The sequence below is a fragment of the Micrasema longulum genome, unplaced genomic scaffold (genome assembly GCF_059751315.1).
Source record: "Micrasema longulum isolate JH-2025_06_02 unplaced genomic scaffold, ASM5975131v1 h1tg000920l, whole genome shotgun sequence".
Classification (NCBI taxonomy): Eukaryota; Metazoa; Arthropoda; class Insecta; order Trichoptera; family Brachycentridae; genus Micrasema; species Micrasema longulum.
The window spans coordinates 141,080-159,953 of record NW_028278111.1 but is presented as its reverse complement, the minus strand read 5'-3'; the positions used below and the strand labels follow the sequence as shown (position 1 = coordinate 159,953).

The 18,874-nt window shown below is 35.9% G+C and overlaps 1 protein-coding gene across 1 annotated transcript; it reads right to left on the bottom strand.

Annotated features, from left to right (window-relative positions):
- Positions 1–1,041: 1,041 nt before the first annotated feature.
- IntS14 (integrator complex subunit 14) lies at positions 1,042–15,656 on the bottom strand. The gene is made up of 7 exons (XM_088231795.1): positions 14,983–15,656; positions 12,944–13,098; positions 10,644–10,755; positions 8,950–9,050; positions 8,457–8,765; positions 7,074–7,382; positions 1,042–3,550 (listed from the first exon to the last, which is right to left on the bottom strand). Exons 1-7 carry the CDS (start codon positions 15,167–15,169, stop codon positions 3,272–3,274), a joined length of 1,452 nt encoding a protein of 483 aa, XP_088087921.1. The 5' UTR covers positions 15,170–15,656; the 3' UTR covers positions 1,042–3,271.
- Positions 15,657–18,874: the final 3,218 nt, after the last annotated feature.

Below are 18,874 nucleotides of genomic sequence, written 5' to 3'. Positions count from 1 at the left end.
CTAGCGAGTCGGAGCAAGTTCACAGACATGGGTCGTTCCCGATTGTGTCGCTATAAACTGTGTCTCTGTCCTTAACAAATGTATGTATAATGTAATTAATAAATAAATAAAATAATTATGCGTACACATAAATACAATGAGCCAAACTCTGATGAGTGTAATCCTCAGCAAGCAAATAATCAAAACCCATCTATTGTTTTCACCCGATAACTTTTAACTTTTAATTTGATTTTTAATTTATCTTTCAATTTTCAATTTTAACTTTTAATTTAAACTTTTAACTTTATTTAAATTTAAACTTTTGATTTTAACTTTAACTTTAACTTTTACTTTTGATTTTAATTTTAACTTTTGATTTCAACTCTTAATTTATACTTACTTAAATCTAATAATTTATTGTTGGTTGTGATTTTTTACAAATAATTTAAATGTTCACGGAAGCAGAGAGAGAGGGAGGAAAGTAGAGTAGCTATACAATGTCTTCTCCTTTTTATATACTTTCAATGTAATATTTTTATTTTTACTTTTTTAGAATTAAATTATTTTCCCCTCTCCTCCTGCATTCATAATAAATTAGTGTGAAATCTGTAATTGGTCTTACTTTTTTTAATTGTTCTTCTGTACCTTGTTTTATATAAAGACTGTATGATTTCATTAATAAATAAATAATAATGAATATGACGAGTTGTTGTTCTAAACCAAGGAATCGGCATGGAGATGAAACCCCACAAGACTTAATGATGGATAATATAATTCCAGATATTGAACAACCACTTGCAAATGAAAATTTAATCCCAAAAATAAACACTCCTGCCACCCTGCGTAGAAGTGCTAGAATCACAACTGGTAATTCTAATTAAAATATGATTAATTTTAATTAAGTCATTTTTGTTTTATATAAGTATAAGTTCTAGTTATAAGATTAAATGGGACATGATTAATAAATTATTTCCTTTCAGGACTGTCCATACATTCTCAATTTATAAATCATATACCCATACTATGACATGTTTATATTTTGATTGACAAAATCAACTATTACCCTGTTAATTATAAAACTATAATGGTTGTTTAAATTCTGATTCTAATAACAGTGCTAACTAGTTGCGTAGATTGAGTTACACATGTTTCTTGTCTAGTATTAAGAAATCCTAACATTTTCCACTTTTGATTGGAGGCATGTTGGCCTTTGTGCTTTTGTTTGAAATAATTATTCCAAAATTTTCGCGGGAGATGTCGTATACCTGAACACCTTTTGCCTTTTATTATATTTACGACCAACCCCTTTGAGTGCCATTTGCCACACCGTGATCATTTATACGGTATCAAACTCACGATATCTTGATCTTTGGCTTGGCATTTTTATTTTAGCCGAGGGTTATTTATTTGTCGTAGTCTATACCCATTTGCCGATTTATATCTAGAGTCTTTACGTGTTTGATAATTTACCTATCTTAATGCTCTCACCTGCAAGGGGCGGATGTCCCGAGGGACAATATTTTCTGTCTAGAGATTGGCTATTTAGATGCACCTTGCGATGCTCAGATCTGAACCCTTCCTAAATTAACAACATACCATCATCCCCTCCACTTGCTGAAAATGTACGCTTTATAATGGCATACATTGATTCCAGGAAGACACATTCAAGATTAGATTCCTACTTAGTACGTCGTGACTACGACGAATTATAATTTCAACTAATATCAATTATATGTAACAGTAAACCAACGAGTGTCGTTGGAGACATCTTGTTATCTTCAAAAGTGAACCAAATAAAACAATACCATCTTTGAAGCTGCCTTTTATTGACAACTGGAGGGCGATTCAATTACTCATTACAAAGTGCCCCTCAACACCTCACACGGCACATAACAGATGTATGCCTGGAGAGCGAATTGGCAATGAACGAAAGTAAGTCAAAAGTAATGGTATTTGAAAAGGGATAGTGAGGTTACTGACTACATAATAAATGTAAACAGCGAATGTCTCGAGCAAGTAGAAGAATTTGTGTATCTGGGAAGCATGTTTTCAAGAGATGGAAGAGTAGAAAAAGATGTTGAAATAAGAGTGAATGCGGGCAACAAAATGAACGGAGCACTGAGCGCAGTAATTTCTAATAAAAATAAGTCACTCGAAGCTAAACTGGCAGTGCACAACGGAGTTTTAGTCCCAACACTTATGTATGGAAGTGAAACATGGAACTGGCAGAGGAAGGATGAAAGCCGAGTGAACGCGGTTGAAATGCGATCTCTTAGACGAATGTGTGGGAAATCAATGTATGACAGGGTTACGAATGATGGAATCAGGCGAGAGTGTAAATCTGAGTCAAGCATAATTGATAAGATTGAGAAAGGGTCTCTGAGATGGTTTGGTCACGTAGAGCGAATGGACGACGAAAGAATGGTAAAACAAGTATATATGGCGAAAATGAACGGCAACGTGAGACGAGGACGACCAAGGAAGACGTGGCATGATCAGATAAACCAAAATCTTAAGTCTGGTCATGTCAAAAGCAGACTGAACCGAAGGGCATGTATGACAAGATGTATGAATGTGGAAGATGCTAGGATTGTATGCCAGGGTAGACGAGTGTGGCGGTCCATTCTCTCTGCCTACCCCTACGGCGAAATGGCGTGATGGTAGTAGTAATATAATTGTACTATTTATTATTGGAATGCCCTACATAACTCTCACATTGCATATAAGTATTTTGATGTCGTGTTATATTTAAGGAAAAAATTCGGGAACAATATCTATCCAGCATTATATTTTTAGTATGGAAAGTACCCCCGTGTAAAAAGTGGCTACCTGTAACTACTCCGAGGTAAACAGCGTCTCTCCTTGTCTCCGTGTGGAGAGCTGCACTTAAATACTCGCAAGTAAATAACATCTTAACTTGTCTCCGAGTGAAGAACTGTGTATAATCACAATTCAAAGGCATATATCTTATCGGCAAGTGGCTAACTGTAACCACTCTGAGGTAAATGGTGTCTCTCCTTGTCTTCGAGTGGAGAGCTGCTCTTAAATACTCGCAAGTAAATAACGTCTTAACTTGTCTCTGAGCGAAGATCTGTGTATACTCACAATTCGAGGGATATATCTTATCGGCAAGTGGCTAACTGTAACCACTCTGAGGTAAACGGCGTCTCTCCTTGTCTCAGAGTGGAGAGCTGCACTTAAATACTCTCAAGTAAATAGCGTCTTAACTTGTCTCCGAGCGAAGAACTGTGTATACTCACAATTTAAAGGAGTCCTTCTTGTTTGCGAGTGGCTAACCGTAACTATTTCGAGGTAAACGGCGTCTCTCCTCGCCTCTGAGTGGAGAGCTGGTTGTACTCGCAGGTGAAAAGAGTCTTCTCTTGTATGCGAATGGGCTACAGAGGCAGCTGCAGCTTGGGTCCTGACAGTCCCTGAGGAGCTGCACGGCGGCGGTCAGTGCGGGCCCGGCCTGTGGCAACAGAGCAGCCTCCCGCTCCAGCACGGTGGCGGCTGCCCCCAGGGCCTCCACCCACCCGAGGGCCAACGCAGCGCGACGCACTCGATTAACTTCCTGCGAAGGACATTATTATTTATTAATATACGACAACAGCGATGAATAACATTTTATAAAAGGGAATATAGAAGTGTAGCCATTTATATGGCTTATGACCTGTCATTGGCTGGTTTAAGTGGCCACTTTACACATTGCGTAAAATTCATCATTCTGTCTATGTTTGAATACCTATATTCCTTTGATTCTTTCATATGTTGATCTTTGTGGAGTTAAAGAGGTGAAGTTTTTATTGATGCGGGTGAGATTCTGACTGAATTATTTTACCTACATACCAGGCAACGCCTAAAAATACTTTAAAAATTTTATACTTCTTCTTGCACCAACTGGTTTTATTACAATATTTTGAGTTTGTCCAAATATTTGTAGGCACGAATTGAATTCAACCTACCTGGGGATTATCAATATTATTTTATTACAATTGTGTCTTTTAATCGCCCTACCTACATGAATGTATGTGATACGCTCACAACATTATTGCCCGAACGCAATAAGCCGTATCCCGTACGTCAAGGTACAAAAAAATATACCCGCAACAACAGAAACGTTTGTGATATGTCAAAGTGTTACTCGCCCTACGCATACGAATGCATTATACATCGAGTTTAGTATTTCGAGGTCAGTCGAAGTTAACGAATGTGTTTGTGTGTTGTTTGTATGAGGAAGGAATCAGTAAAAAGTCATAATTCACAAGCCTCTTCATATTTAGCAATTTACCCTGAAAGGGTAGTTTATTTAATAATTATATATACGGCCTAAGCCAATTACAACAGTTACATGAAGAAACTGAACAAAAAGAACATAAAACTATGTAGCAAAGACAAACAATGGCAATACAATAATGATATACAATATATTCATAAAAAAGAAAGACATAAGTTGTTTAGTCGCGAAGAGATCTACAAAAAGCAATTAGATCTATCCTAAAGAATTCCAAATCGTGTGATGAATTGACTAATCTACACATTCTGGACATTGGGGCATAAAAACCAAAGCTGCTCTTAGAAGATTTTATAAATAGCAGATTTTGACTTGGTTGGGAACATGAAAAGAAATTGATTGCAACAGAGATGGGACATCACTTATAGTTCAAGTATTTTGAAAATGCACATAAGGTCCATCTCAGTTCTACGTTTCTCCAATGAAGGCAAATTAAGAGATTGCTTTATTTCAAAATAGGAATAATTACCCCTTCGTAATCCGAGCAACCATGCCATTTTTCTTAGAAAACGGTGTTGGACAGACTCGACATGGTCAATATGAGACCTGTGACCAAATAGGAGAAGCGTAATGGAAAATGGCCCATGGAAAGGTGTTGGTGTTCAAAATGAACATCAACAATCGCTGGCTACGTCATTTGCATTACATTCAATACAAAATACATTTGAAAAAATATTCAACGGAATATTATAACAAAAAATTATCCAGCGTCATCTTATGCTGAGAACCTCTGACTTGCAAAGAATATATAAAAGGGTCATAGATGAGCATTGTTTAAAAATATTGTCTGGCACATTGGGCCTTACTTATAAATCGGGTATAAAGTTAAGCTTGAGAATAGTGGTAGAATAATGATGGTATAGCAAAAAGTATTACTTATAACAACACAAAAATCCCGATACAGACATCTACTGAAGAAATATTCCATAAATCACAACTTATGACACCAAAACAATTATACGCTAAAACAATACTCACTTATAGATTCAAAAACTACTCTTACTCAAATGAAAGACATAACCCCCACAATACATCACATACAAATAATATAATCACTAGATCCTCAACACATAAACAACTTAAACAAATACAAACTAATACCACTTTCAGACAAAGGGATTTTGAGTATTATTCAATTAAAATCTATAACCTACTTCCACTATCTATTAAAGCAATTAGTAATGAGAAAATGTTTAAAAAGGCTATAAAAAAATGGATAGTGGAGCTAGGTAGAAGTAAAATGGATTGTCTCATTCGCCCATACCAATGCTGAATCAACTGCTCCACAACTGTATGGCTTATGTTAGGTTTTTGTTGTTTTCATTGTGTGTTTTGTAATATAGATAATATAGATGTACACAAATACCTTGTTTTTAAAACTGTCTGAATATTTGTTAATTATGTTTGTTTTTTAAGTGAGTCTTCTTTGTTTATTCTCAAATGTAATTTAAAAAAACTAAATTGTTAAGTGTCCTCGGCACGGGAAACCCCAGTGAGGTCACATTATTTTTATTATTATAGTTTGTAAGCGAAAAATATGAATAAATAAATAAAATAAATAAATAAACCTCGCATAGAGTTGAACTCGGTTTAAATCTGGGATAGCGACCATAGAAACATATACCTGCACATTGTGTGGTATAACGCTGGAATAAGCACGCGATCTGTCAAAAGTCATATTTTTCAGTAATCAAAATGGATAGTTAATGAGTTTTTTTTCAATTTTAAACAATTTCAAAGTCCTGCGACTTTCTCATTGCGATTCAAGTGATTTTTTATTGTTTGTTTAAATAATATCTGAAATGTTATATATTTTAATTAATTGTGATAAAAAAGAAACACAAATAAACTAAAGAACTCGTTTTTACGTTCTCCTCTTCTTCCCAATTTAGATTTCTTTTTCTAACGGTTTTCTCCATGTTCTCCATTACACTGACAGTGCCTCGATTTGATTTGTTTGTTGTTGTTATAAAAGTTACTGCGCACGCGCACATATCAGTGTTGACTGTTTAAAAAAATGAAGCATGAATTAACCTGTGAATTATTATTTCAGGTAATAAATATTTTTATAAGTAACCTTTTTTTTAATATCAGTTGTAAATAGTTAAACCGGGTTTAGTTATTTCTCAATGTAAACCTGGTATAAGGAAATCTAAAAAGTAAGGCCCATTGTAAACATGTGAAAAACCCCAATGATTTTTTAGCTACTTTTTTAATAATAACTCAAAGATAAGGGCAGTTAATATAAAAAAATTTAACTTTTTAATTTTAATTCTTAATTTTAACTTTTAATTTAAACTTTTAACTTAATTTAAACTTTTCATTTTAACTTTTACTTTTAATTTTAAACATTTGATTTCAACTCTTAATTTATACTTACTTACATCTACTACCTGCATCTAATCATTTATTGTTGGTTGTGATTTTTTACAATTAAATTTAAATGTTCATGGAAGCAGAGAGAGAGGGAGGAAAATAGAGTAGCTATACAATGTCTTCTCCTTTTTATGTACTTTCTATGTAATATTTTTATTTTTACTTTTTTAGAATTAAATTATTTTTCCCCTCTCCTCCTGCATTCATAATAAATTAGTGTGAAATCTGTAATTGGTCTTACTTTTTTAAATTATTCTTTTGTACCTTGTTTTATATAAAGACTGTATGATTTCATTAATAAATAAATTTAAAAAAATGGTTAAATCAAGAATAAATGTTTTTTTTATAAACAACCTTTTTCTGTAACAGGTTAGTTTGATTAATTTATTAAAAGGACAAGATCCCTGAAAAGCCGGCGACAGCTCACCCGGTTAAAGTGGTTGGCCTTGTCGGGCAGCTTGCGCGCGTGGCGCAGCAGCTTGTGCAGGTCGGCCTGCAGGCCCTGCGGGCGCAGCCACACGGGCCCCGCGTAGCTGCGGCGCGGCGGCGGCTCGAGCGCGGCGGGCGGCTCCGCGGGCGCGCCCAGCCGCGAGGGCGGCCCGAGCCAGGGCAGGCACTCCTCCCCGAAGGGCAGCACGCTCAGCATCAGGTTGGACTTCTTCTTGGAGTCGGCCCACGAGTGGATCAGCCCGTACCACTCCTCGCCCAGGGACACGAGGCCCGCCATGTTCTCCACCTGCGCACCATCCGTTTATTATTATACATTGTATATTTTTTATACAAAATTAATTTTTAAATAAGGAGAAGGCTCACTAGGAAAACCTGTTCTAAGGACCGTACAGTGTTTATTTTATTACATATTTCACATGTCATTCAAACATATTTTTTTAATTCTTCTATCCTAATGTTTTTTCGAATTCGTGGCGAAGTGATCTGGAGCTGGACAGTATTCAAATCCCTTCATGAAATGACTCCGAGATACCTATCAGACCTTTGTATTAAGGAAAATACATGTCAAAGAAAATCTACTCTTAGGTCAGCATTTTTTAGATTTTTTTTTATTCATTATTTATTTATCAAAAGCATACAAAAATGGTACAGGTCATAAGCCCTGTAGATGTCTAGACTTCTATATTACCTTCTCTAAATTGTTCTTCACCTCTTTTGTAATATGTTAATATTAACAGCTCCCCCAGGAGTTGAATCCAGTCCTTGTATACAAAAATTTGGACAAACTCAAAATTTTGTGAATAATTGTGTTAAACACACTATAATCTTGTTTTTGCGTTTTCATATCAATTTTCGGAAACAGAGTTTCATGATTGCATGAAAAAACTGATAAAATCGATTTGATCAGTGATCAGTAATTTCCCATCACTTATGACATTAGTTTGACAGCTGTCATTCTAATCAAGCTATATTTTAAGGACTATAGTGTTCTTTTCCCGTATTTATGATTGAATTTAGGGAGAGCTAGTCCATCTACACTACTACACTACTACACTAGTGAACCGAGTATTATATACATGCTCCAATTTATTTCTATATTCAGATAGACGCATGCTGAGAAACCAAACCAAACATATAAAATATTTATACAAGAAGTATATTGGAATATCGTGTCGCTGACAGTACAATTTTTTGCTGACAACGAAAATGCTGACTTGCTTCATCGGTTGTTAAACCCCACATGTTTATGTATTTAACAAAATGTCGTTAAAACATACTGCACTATTTGCAAGGACGGCAGTATTACTTCGAATTTAAGTAAAAAGATTACCAGGAAGACTATAACTTAATAATATCTGACCTTGAGGGCGCCGTGAAGAAGAACGCACAGGTTGGGCACCTGCTCCTCGTCCCCATTGCCCTCCAGCGCCAGCGGAAGCACCAGGTGGCGGCTGAGCGCCGAGGGCGCGCCCAGGTCCTGCGCGGGCAGGAAGCCGCACAGGAGCAGCGCGGGCGCCACGGCCAGGCGCGTGCTGTCCAGCTCGCTGCGGCGCGCGAGCGGCAGCGGCGCGGGCGCGAGCGTCACGCGCGCCTCCAGAGAGCCGCAGCGCAGTACGCCACGCCAGGGGCCCAGCTGCGCCGAGCACAGCTTCTGGAAGGTCGCCAGCACCTAGAGGGAAATTCGTATTTTGTTGGTAAAGTTGTATTGTTCGGTAGTTGTTTGATTATTTAATTTTGTTGTCTTTGTATCTTTGTTATGTCTGTCTCGTTACCGGCTCCCCAGAAGGCGTTCATGCAGCTCAATTTGCTTTCAACATAAGCTTCGTACATCATGATTTATATAATGGACTCACCGTGGTCATGCTCAGGGGGGCCTCAGGAATACAAAGAGTGCCAGGGGGAGCCCCGCCATCACCACTAGCCTTATCCAACAGGGCAAGGTAACGAGGCGTGGCTGCAATACACAAGAACCAATGATTATTACGCATTCATTTATTTCACATCAATATTAAACAAAGGCTTTTAAACCTAATTCCTGTGGATATAAAAAATATTTCCTATTCTATATCTTCTGGTTTCCGGCACAAGTTGGTAACTAAATTTTACTAGTTGCGAGATATCGAACTTTTAAAGTTAAAAGCTCATTCCAAATCAACTATCCAAATAAAACTGTAAGCCGAATATTATAAAATATTATTTTTTGTATATATAAAAAACGAAAAAATTTGATTTACTTTTTAAATAAAGATAAAGGTGTTAAACTGTAAATCTGTTATATTATTATTTGTATATACTATATTAAATACTAACTTACTAACTTGTATAAAGAGTGTTCTTTAAACCCTGTACTAATTATGAAGGGTGCAAGATAACATTAGGTATTCATATTTCATCAATACCCTTAAATGTGAACAAGAGGTTAGTTTGTTGGCTGAGTTTATATGATATTAAATCTTTTTCTGTTCAATATCAATATTTTAAAAAACACTTTTATTTATTTATTCATTTCAAATTAGATCTAGGATTCTCAACACAAAGACAGCTAAAACATATACAAACTAATACCACTTTCGGACAAAGGGATTTTGAGTATTATTAAATTAAAATCTATAACCTACTTCCACTATGTATTAAAACCATGAGTAACGAGAAAATGTTCAATAAGACTTAAAAAAATGGATAGTGGAGCTAGGTAGAAGTAAAATGTACTGTCTCATTCGCCCAAACCAATATTGAATCAACTGTTCCACAAGTGTATAACTTATGTTAGGTTTTTGTTCTTTCATTGTGCGTTTTGTAATATAAATAATATAGATGTACATAAATTAATTATAAACATAAATACGTAGTGTTTAAAACTGTCTGAACATTTTGTTGATTATCTCTGTTTATTAAGTTAGTCTTCTTTGTTTATTCTCAAATGTAAAAATATTTAAAAAAAGTATATTGTTAAGTGTCCTCGGCACGGGTAACCCCCCAGTGAGGTCACATTATTTTTATTATTAATTATAGTTTGTAAGAGAAAAAATATGAATAAATAAAAAAATTAAAATATTTGTTAACATTCATATTCACTTACATATTATCTATTATACATAGAGTAGAGTAGGACTTTCCATTTCAACAAACAAATATCATTCAATTTTGTACAAATTTTGGAGTATTTGAATAAAGGAAAGGAGCACGGGAATGGTCTACCTTGATGCGAAGAGGATGTTTGTCAATATTGGTGCAATGGGTGATAAATGACACTATTATGTTCAAAATTCAAATTTGATATTTTTGTGAATCATCTTGATATTAGGCAGGTACCATAAGGATGGGAAACAAAGGTATTCGGCCAGGAAAAATATCGATAAATACTGTTTTATACTAAACACCGTCCAATTATACAGGTGTTCGAAACTTCAACCCCAGATATCTCTGCTTTCTGCTTCTATCACATAACCCTTCTTTATCCACATGAGACTTGAATTGAAATTTTACGGTCGAATCTTATAAAAATGTAGAACACCCGGTTCCCCAGATAAGACAGAGGAGTACTTACACAGGAGGAGGGAGGGCTCAGTAGGAGCCGCTATACACACTATGTGCAGAGTGCAGGGGAAGGACGGCACAGGAAGGGGGGCCGGAGTACCCGAAGAGTTACCATCAGTCACCTACGCAGGCAGGGAAATACAATTACAGTATGGTCGCTGTAATCCTCCAAACTACTGTTGCATGTCTGCTATTTATAATTTATGGTTATATCTATACAGTGTTTTTGATTGTCATATAAAACATTATTGTGTATGTATACAGATAACTGTGCGGATGTCGGAGGACCGGCAACCGGCCGGTGTAGAGGAGCCAAACAGCCCACAACGATGGCATGCTTCTCGGCTCAATATCTACACAGTACCTACACGCAGTGCTTATATTACTACTGTTATGATCTTTCAGTTCCTGGTTCGGTTTTTAATTGTTTGGATTATAGAGACTATACTGTATTTATAAAAATTATCTATCCAATCACCTAAAAAGTTTCACAGTGCAATCAAATGTTCGTATTTTTATTTTCTCAGAGAAAACATTTTTTCTGCGTCCAAGCGGATGAAGAATACAGTTCTGTGCGTGAAATACAACCAGAACCCTGGACTTTGACTTTCGACTCGATGGCTGCTGTCAGGTAAAAATTCTGAGTGAGGAAATCGAGTGGAGATAAGTCAGCTACCTTGTGTAGGGGTTGACGCGTTCGCCTTCCATTCCTGAGGTCCTGGGTTTTTTTTTCTATACATATACATATTTACATAAAATAGTCATTACAAAAATACACTTTAAAAATACATCTTAAAATTAAGCTATACCGTAATTTGGAAAAAATGCCCACAAAGACTTCAGCGTCTGAGCGTGGGCCATTCCTTTTTTAATAATTTATAAAACAAACAAACAAACTAACCATCACGCCGTTTCTCCGCAAGGGTATGCAGAGAGGATAGAACGCCAGAACACTATCTTTGCATACAGATCTCGCTTCCTCTACATTCATACATCTTCTCATGCACGCGCGCCGATTATTCCGACTTTTGACATGTCCATCTTTAAGTATTTGTTGGATTTGGTCATGCCATGTCTTTCTCGGTCTTCCTCTATTTCTGCATCCATCAACATTCGCATTGTAAATATTCTTAGCCGTTCTCTCGCTTTCCATTCGTTCTACATGTCCAAACCAGCGCAGAGCTCCTTTCTTGATTTTGTCGATAATGCTTGTCTCAGCCTTACATAATGTACGGATCTCAACATTTGTGCATCTATCGTACATAGTTTTACCACACATTCGCCTGAGAGATCGCGTTTCGACAGCATTCAGCCTACTTTCGTCCCTGTTTTTCCAAGTCCATACTTCGCTCCCATACATCAAGGACGGGACCAGGACTCCATTGTGAACTCCAAGCCAAGGTCGATTTAAGTGCACTGTTCACTCTGTTCCCGGCACTCACCCTCCTTTCAATATCTTTCTCAGTCATTCCATCCCTAGTAAACATACTTCCCAGATACACAAATTCCTCTACTTGTTTTAGTATAACTCCATTCACAGTGATTTCACATTTAGTCATACTTTCATTTCTTTCAAAAACCATCACATTCGATTTATTCGACATTCATCAGCAAATCGCTTCTCTTGCATACATCGTAGACCTTTGTTACCAAGAATTCCAGTTCCTCTTTGTTGTTAGCAAGGAGTACAGCATCGTCAGCATACAAAAGATAATTGACATTTAAATCACCCATTTTTGCTCCCATTCTTAAGTCTTTCAGTTCATAATTTATATGTTTATCATATATAAATATGGTATGACATAACCATGAAAAGAAAAACAAGATTAACATATGCAGATATTACAAAAACGGGATTTATTTGCAATATATATATTTTTTTTAAAAGGTGTCAAGACCTCAAACCTACTTTAAACTGAATCAGAGATTTAATGTTTTGTAATTACTTAGGTAGGAGATTGAAGGATCTTGGACCAACATGTGAGTGCCTCTGTGCGAACTTCCTAGTATATTCAGATTCCAGGAGGGTGGACGTAGAATATTGATTTTAAAGGTTGCAATGTTTCGCTGCAATATTTCGTTGATCCTTGACTGGCATTTTAAGCGTAGGAATGATCATCTTACCTACATGTAACAGATGATCAAACTAAGCTACATTTGGTTTACCAGTGCAGTGCCCACTACACCAGGATTATTGCGATGAAAAAGGCACACTAGAGTTTCTTGCCCGTGGTAATGTGTAGCAACAAAAAAATCATTTTAATATACCCCGGGCCAAGCTGAGTCAAAAAAGCTAGCAATCGTTTTTACCAGGACAATATGAGCGTGGGTCTGTGTCCCCCACTCGGCCAGGACTGTGTGGTACACCCCAGAGAGGGCGCTCTGCAGGCAGGTCTTGTCAAAGTCCTCCAGCTGCCGGACCTTGGTCCGGATGGAGTCGTAATCTCTCGTGAAGCCGCACACCACTGAGAAACATACATCAGAAATCAAAATGGCTGAGGACAAATTATACACGCACATTTTTTTAAATACTCCTTATTCAGGAAAAAATTATAAAATACAATGGAATTCGCTTATAATGCCGTCATAAACAAAAAGGCAGTTTTTTTTACAAAAATCACAAAATGAGTTAAATATGAGGTAATATTTGGCAATTTTCAAACCATTGAAACGGAAAAACAATTATGTGTTAAAACGTTTTTTTTTTAACTATTTCTTTCGAAGAAAATTAATTTTTAACGACATTACACGATTCAAAAACTATTCTTACTAATAAATAAACAAACACAAATACCAATTTCGGACCAATAAATTTTGAGTACTATTCAATTAAAATATATAAACCTAGGGGAGCGCGGGGTAATGAGAGCGGGCGGGTAATCGGAGCGATGGCGATTGTACGGAACCTATGCACAATCGAGTGACCTTGAGCACTTGGCTGTTTCTGTCTAATGCACATGAGCCGTTAGTACCCTGCGTTGAGTTACGAGAAACATTTGGGTGTTTTTCGGTCCGCGTTTATAAAAAAACAGCTAATTGCCAGCGTTCAGGTAAGGATGAAGATATATTCTTATTGTATTATGTTTACGCTTATTACATACATAGATTCGTCTTCTTTCAAATGCCATTTGTCAAATTATGATTGAAAGTCGAATAAGATATTTGTGTTATTACTTTTAAAGATGGTAGTCAGCGGGTAATGGGAGCCTATTGAGTCCATTGATAGCCCGATGCCACAACCGTACATCAATAAAAACAAAGTAAGATCAAACTACATTCTGAAATCTTAACACACCCGCAACTAAGATTTGCTTTTTAAATAAGTTAAGCTTTATTTATTGGAGAAGTTAAAATTATGGCTCCCATTTCCCATATGAGCGTTAAATTATTATTATTATGGATAACTTATATAGCGCAATTTTCGTAACAAAATAACTCAAGGGCGCTTTACATAGTGATTCTTTTAAATTTGTAATTTAATTAAAATAATTTATTTTGTTGTCACATGCTACGGATTTATTCAAATGATTTAGAGAACAAGTGGGTTTTAAGTTTTTTCCGAAACATCACTTCACTTTCACATCCTCGCACCTCTGCTGGGAGAGCATTCCATGTCATAGGGCCTGCGACCGCAAATGCGCGTTCACTAAATTTAGTGCGCTGTTTGCGTAGAGGTATAATAACTTTTCCTCTCTCCGTAGACGTAGCTGATCTAAGCGTGAGACGCCTGTCAGCTAGTTCATCTGGAATGCATAGTTCCCTTAGATATTCCGGAGCAGAGTTGTGCAGTGACTTATACTTAAGCCAACAGAGTTTGTATTCGACCCTCTGTGGAAAACGTAGCCAGTGTAGTTCCCGAAGTAGTGGAGTGATATGACTCTCATTACCATTACCATTAATGAGCTCTCATTACCATTAATGAGCTCTAATTACCATTAATGAGCTCTCATTACCATTAATGAGCTCTCATTACCATTAATGAGCTCTCATTACCATTAATGAGCTCTCATTACCATTAATGAGCTCTCATTACCCGCATGTATGGGGTAATGGGAATGAGTAACTTTTTGAAATTAAATCTTTATTGTACCTTAATGCGTGGCTGTAGTTGATTTAAACTGTGATGAAAAGACAGTCAAATAAACGAGGTTTAATTTACTTATAAAAAATGAAAACAAAGTAAACAAATGTGGTTTTTGTCAACATTTTCCCTTATTAGGATCCAATTCCCCTGCTTTCCCCTACTTCCACTGTCCATTAAAACAATTAGTAATGAGAAAATGTATCAAGTACTGATAAATGTCAACAAAGAACGTTATTCATTATAGGTTAGAATTTTTTTTCGATACCTTCGTAGAGCGACGAAAATGCTATCAAGGAGACGAATTCCAATTTAGAATTGGCGGTAAGATGATCGAGCAACAGGTTGATGCCGGCAACCGCCATGTTGAACCTCGTCAAGGTCTTTCCAGAATCCTGCGCCGGCACGGGTCTCGACATCGAGAGAGAAACATCCACCAAAATAACAATCGGCATCTTGCTGCTTTTATTCCACACTGCCACGGGCACAAATGATCGGAAGAGCCAGCGAAAACTTTTATGTTCGGGGCGAATTTGCAGTGAGTGCACGACGCCGACAGCACAATCGTATGCAGTTCTGAGTTTTGCCAACACAGACTGTTTTCCACTGAGCCAAACTCTCCGAGCTGCAGTAATTACTGAATAACGCGGTTAAGTAAAGCCATTAAAGGCAGTCAAAGTATTAACCCGCATTGCAACGTTACTCTTATCTCAGCGAATTAGGTTTATTTTTTTTGTCTTTAGATTTACGCGATGAAACCAGCATAAAACAATGTAAACTGCAGAATAATAGAACTGATTGCAGAAGCAAAATCTTGTAGGGAAAACTCACAAATTAAACTCTTTTCCAACTTCCAACTCCTACAAATAATTATATACACTTCTCGTCCGTAATGCGTACAGATTATTTGATTGGTGATACAGAACACTGACTACAATAAAGAATATAGAGTGGCGATCTCTGTAGTCTGTGGTGGCGATTGGCGATGCCGCGCCGGACATGAGGACAAGCTGTCAATTATAACCATAGACAAGTGTATGCATAGTATAGACACGTGTAGAGTGCAGACTCGTGATAGACAATAAAGATATCAACAACATTTATTTTTGAGTTTGTCCAAACCACAGACTACAGATATCTTGTCCAAACCGAATTTTTGTAGACAAGGATCAGATTCAACCCCCTAGGGAGATATTAATATGAATATATTTCAACAGAAATGGAGAAAAGCAAATCGCTTTTCTTACATATATCGTAGACTTTTGTTACCAAGAATTGCAGGTCTTCTTTGCTGCTAGCAAGAAGCACGGCATCATCCGCATACAGAAGACAGTTAACAGTTATACCACTCATTTTTGCTCCCATTCTTTAATCTTTCAGTTCTTTCATACAGTTATCGGTGTATATGTTGAACAACCATGGTGACATTACACATCCCTGTTTGACTCCTTTCGGAATATTAAACCACGATGTGAATGACCCATTCACCTTCACACATGCTGTGCTGTCCTTATACAGTGACGTAAAAGCCCTTGTCAGGTTACCATTCACTCCATACTCCGATAAAACCTTCCAAGATTTCTCTCTGTCAACTCTATCAAATGCCTTTTGCAGATCGACAAATACGCAGAGCAAATATTTGATCCATACATCCTCTTCCATTCATAAATCCACTTTGTATATCCCACACTCTATCTTTAGTCACTTTTCTTACTCATTTATTTATTAAGCGATACCTAAGCTTCATCCATAGCTAACAGCTCCTCCGCGGTGCCAATTTCAGAAATGAATCAATCATTATTTTGGAAGAATGATCTACTCATTTCTGAAATTGGCACAATATAGTCTCCGTACCCTTTATTGTGTTAAATAAATTTTATGTTGTTTATGTAAAAAAAAACTTAACTTGAAAATAAAACACAGAATCAAAAAATAATATAAAACTTTATTTAAGTACTGATGTACTTGGATTTATATACAGTTCACTTACCCACTAAAAACATAATTATTATTAATATTTTAACAACAACAATAATAATTACTGCAAACAACAGTTTAATAAAAATAGATGAGGGTATTAAAAGCAAACTTAGAAATCTCCACCAAAAACAGAAAATGAATTATCGGTGCCAAAATAAACTATTCATAAAAACCTACCTACCTAAATAATAGCGTAATTCAAAACCGTATCTAAATTTCGCAAAAACAGATTTCAATTATACTACTTGACACCGCAAAACTAGCATTCTTCATCGAGTTAGCGAAGCATAATTAGAAATCACACAATTCTTTTTTCAAAGTTTTTTGCAAATATCTCAGTAAATACTAATGGATATTTTAAAGTTTGCTTTTAATGCCCTCATATTTGAAATACAATATGTACAGCACCATAAACCATTAAAAATCTATTTTTAAAATTAGCCAATAATGTTCTATAATCTATTATCAAAAATCTATAAACTTAATTTTAAGCAAAATTGAATCATCAATTTTAAATTGTGACAAAATGGTGTCCACAGTAATGAACTAATGTTATAAAGATTTTTTTTATATCCATAATATATGGGTGCAATAAAATCAGACTATTTAATATTAGCTACGGTTAACAAAACTACTCATACAGTCCGTTCAAATTTTTGATAAACCTGTGTGTGTGACAGAACGTCTTCAAATATAATGTTCTAGTATCCCTACTAACGCAAAGAAAATTTGTATGTTTATTTGGTTCCAGGCCCTAACACTTCAACATTAGATTATTAAATATTCAAATGTACTGACATACTCTTATCATTGGTTGATTCGGAAGAACTAGTGACATCATGTAAAGTAGTTCATTTTTATTCAAATATTTTTCAGAGGGCTTTTACATGACAGGTACAAAATTAAAATTTAAGCGTTCCATAAAACAAGTCAATATGTAGGTACTTATCTAATAAACATTTTTTTAAAACTATCGAACTCTATTATGCTTTATAGATATACATAAATAAAAATAAAATACTACATAAAAGTAGGTAGGTCAGAATTAAATGTTTTTGAAAAATTATAACAGTTTTATGCGAAAAATTTAAGTTAACAGTAGGTATTTTTTAAGTATACGTAAGCAAAATACAAAAAGTCAGTGATTTTTACAGCATTTTAATAATGGAAGTTATTTTGAATTTATCGCTGTAGAATTTTTATACAAACTGACAATGGAAAATAAAACTCGTTTCCGAGCGGGTGTCTAGTCGGACGATTGGAGAATTAAAAAAGTTTTTTTAATATAATCTTTTCTTTACACTAATTTACTTGTGTATTTAAAAGGTAACATTGTAAATGCAAAAAATAGCATAGGTGACATAAAGCGAACTTTTTTTGCTATCAAAATGTGATACATAATATTCAATAAGAGTATAATTACGTATTGTAATTAAATCTCTGGCGTATAACAAATAGACATTTTTCTGCGTAATGTCAAGTCTTAGTAATTACTTACGCCTTTAAATGCCATTTAATTTAACTTGTAATGTGTCTATTTAATTATACATCATTGAAATAAATAATTTTGATTCATTTGTGTAATCAAATTCAACTATTGACAGATATCTAATGGAAATTAAAAACCTTTTCAAGAAGAGAATAGGGTTCACGACAGGAGAATCGAGTCATGTTAGAGTGGGAAATAAACCTCAGAGCTTTGATCCGTGAGTCTGTTACTCTGTGGAGGATGAGAACGCGACCCAGTGATCGCAATCTACTGCATTTCTCGGTTGGGGACACAGACTTGACATTTCCAGCACTGCTTTAGACCAGCGTTGCCAACTCTACTGATTTTTCGGTAGATCTACCGATTTTGGGTGCAATCTACCGATCTACCATATTCGATAGAAATTCAACAGATTTTAAAACATTTCAAACAATTGGCAATTTTTATGACAGAATCTATGGATTTTAGCTTGATGGAGGTTGGCAACGCTGCGTAGGACAACCGTTCCTTTAACTCTTGGCTAGCGACGGGAAATCATACACAAATACACGCACACACAATAGAGCCCTACAAATGTAGTGTTCAGCGCTACCTAGTGGGTGTTTTACCAACTAGAATATACTGTGTGAAGTTAGCTTCAGTGTGCCTTACTAATCGTGGTACCTAACGACCCGCCAAGTGGATGTTTTAC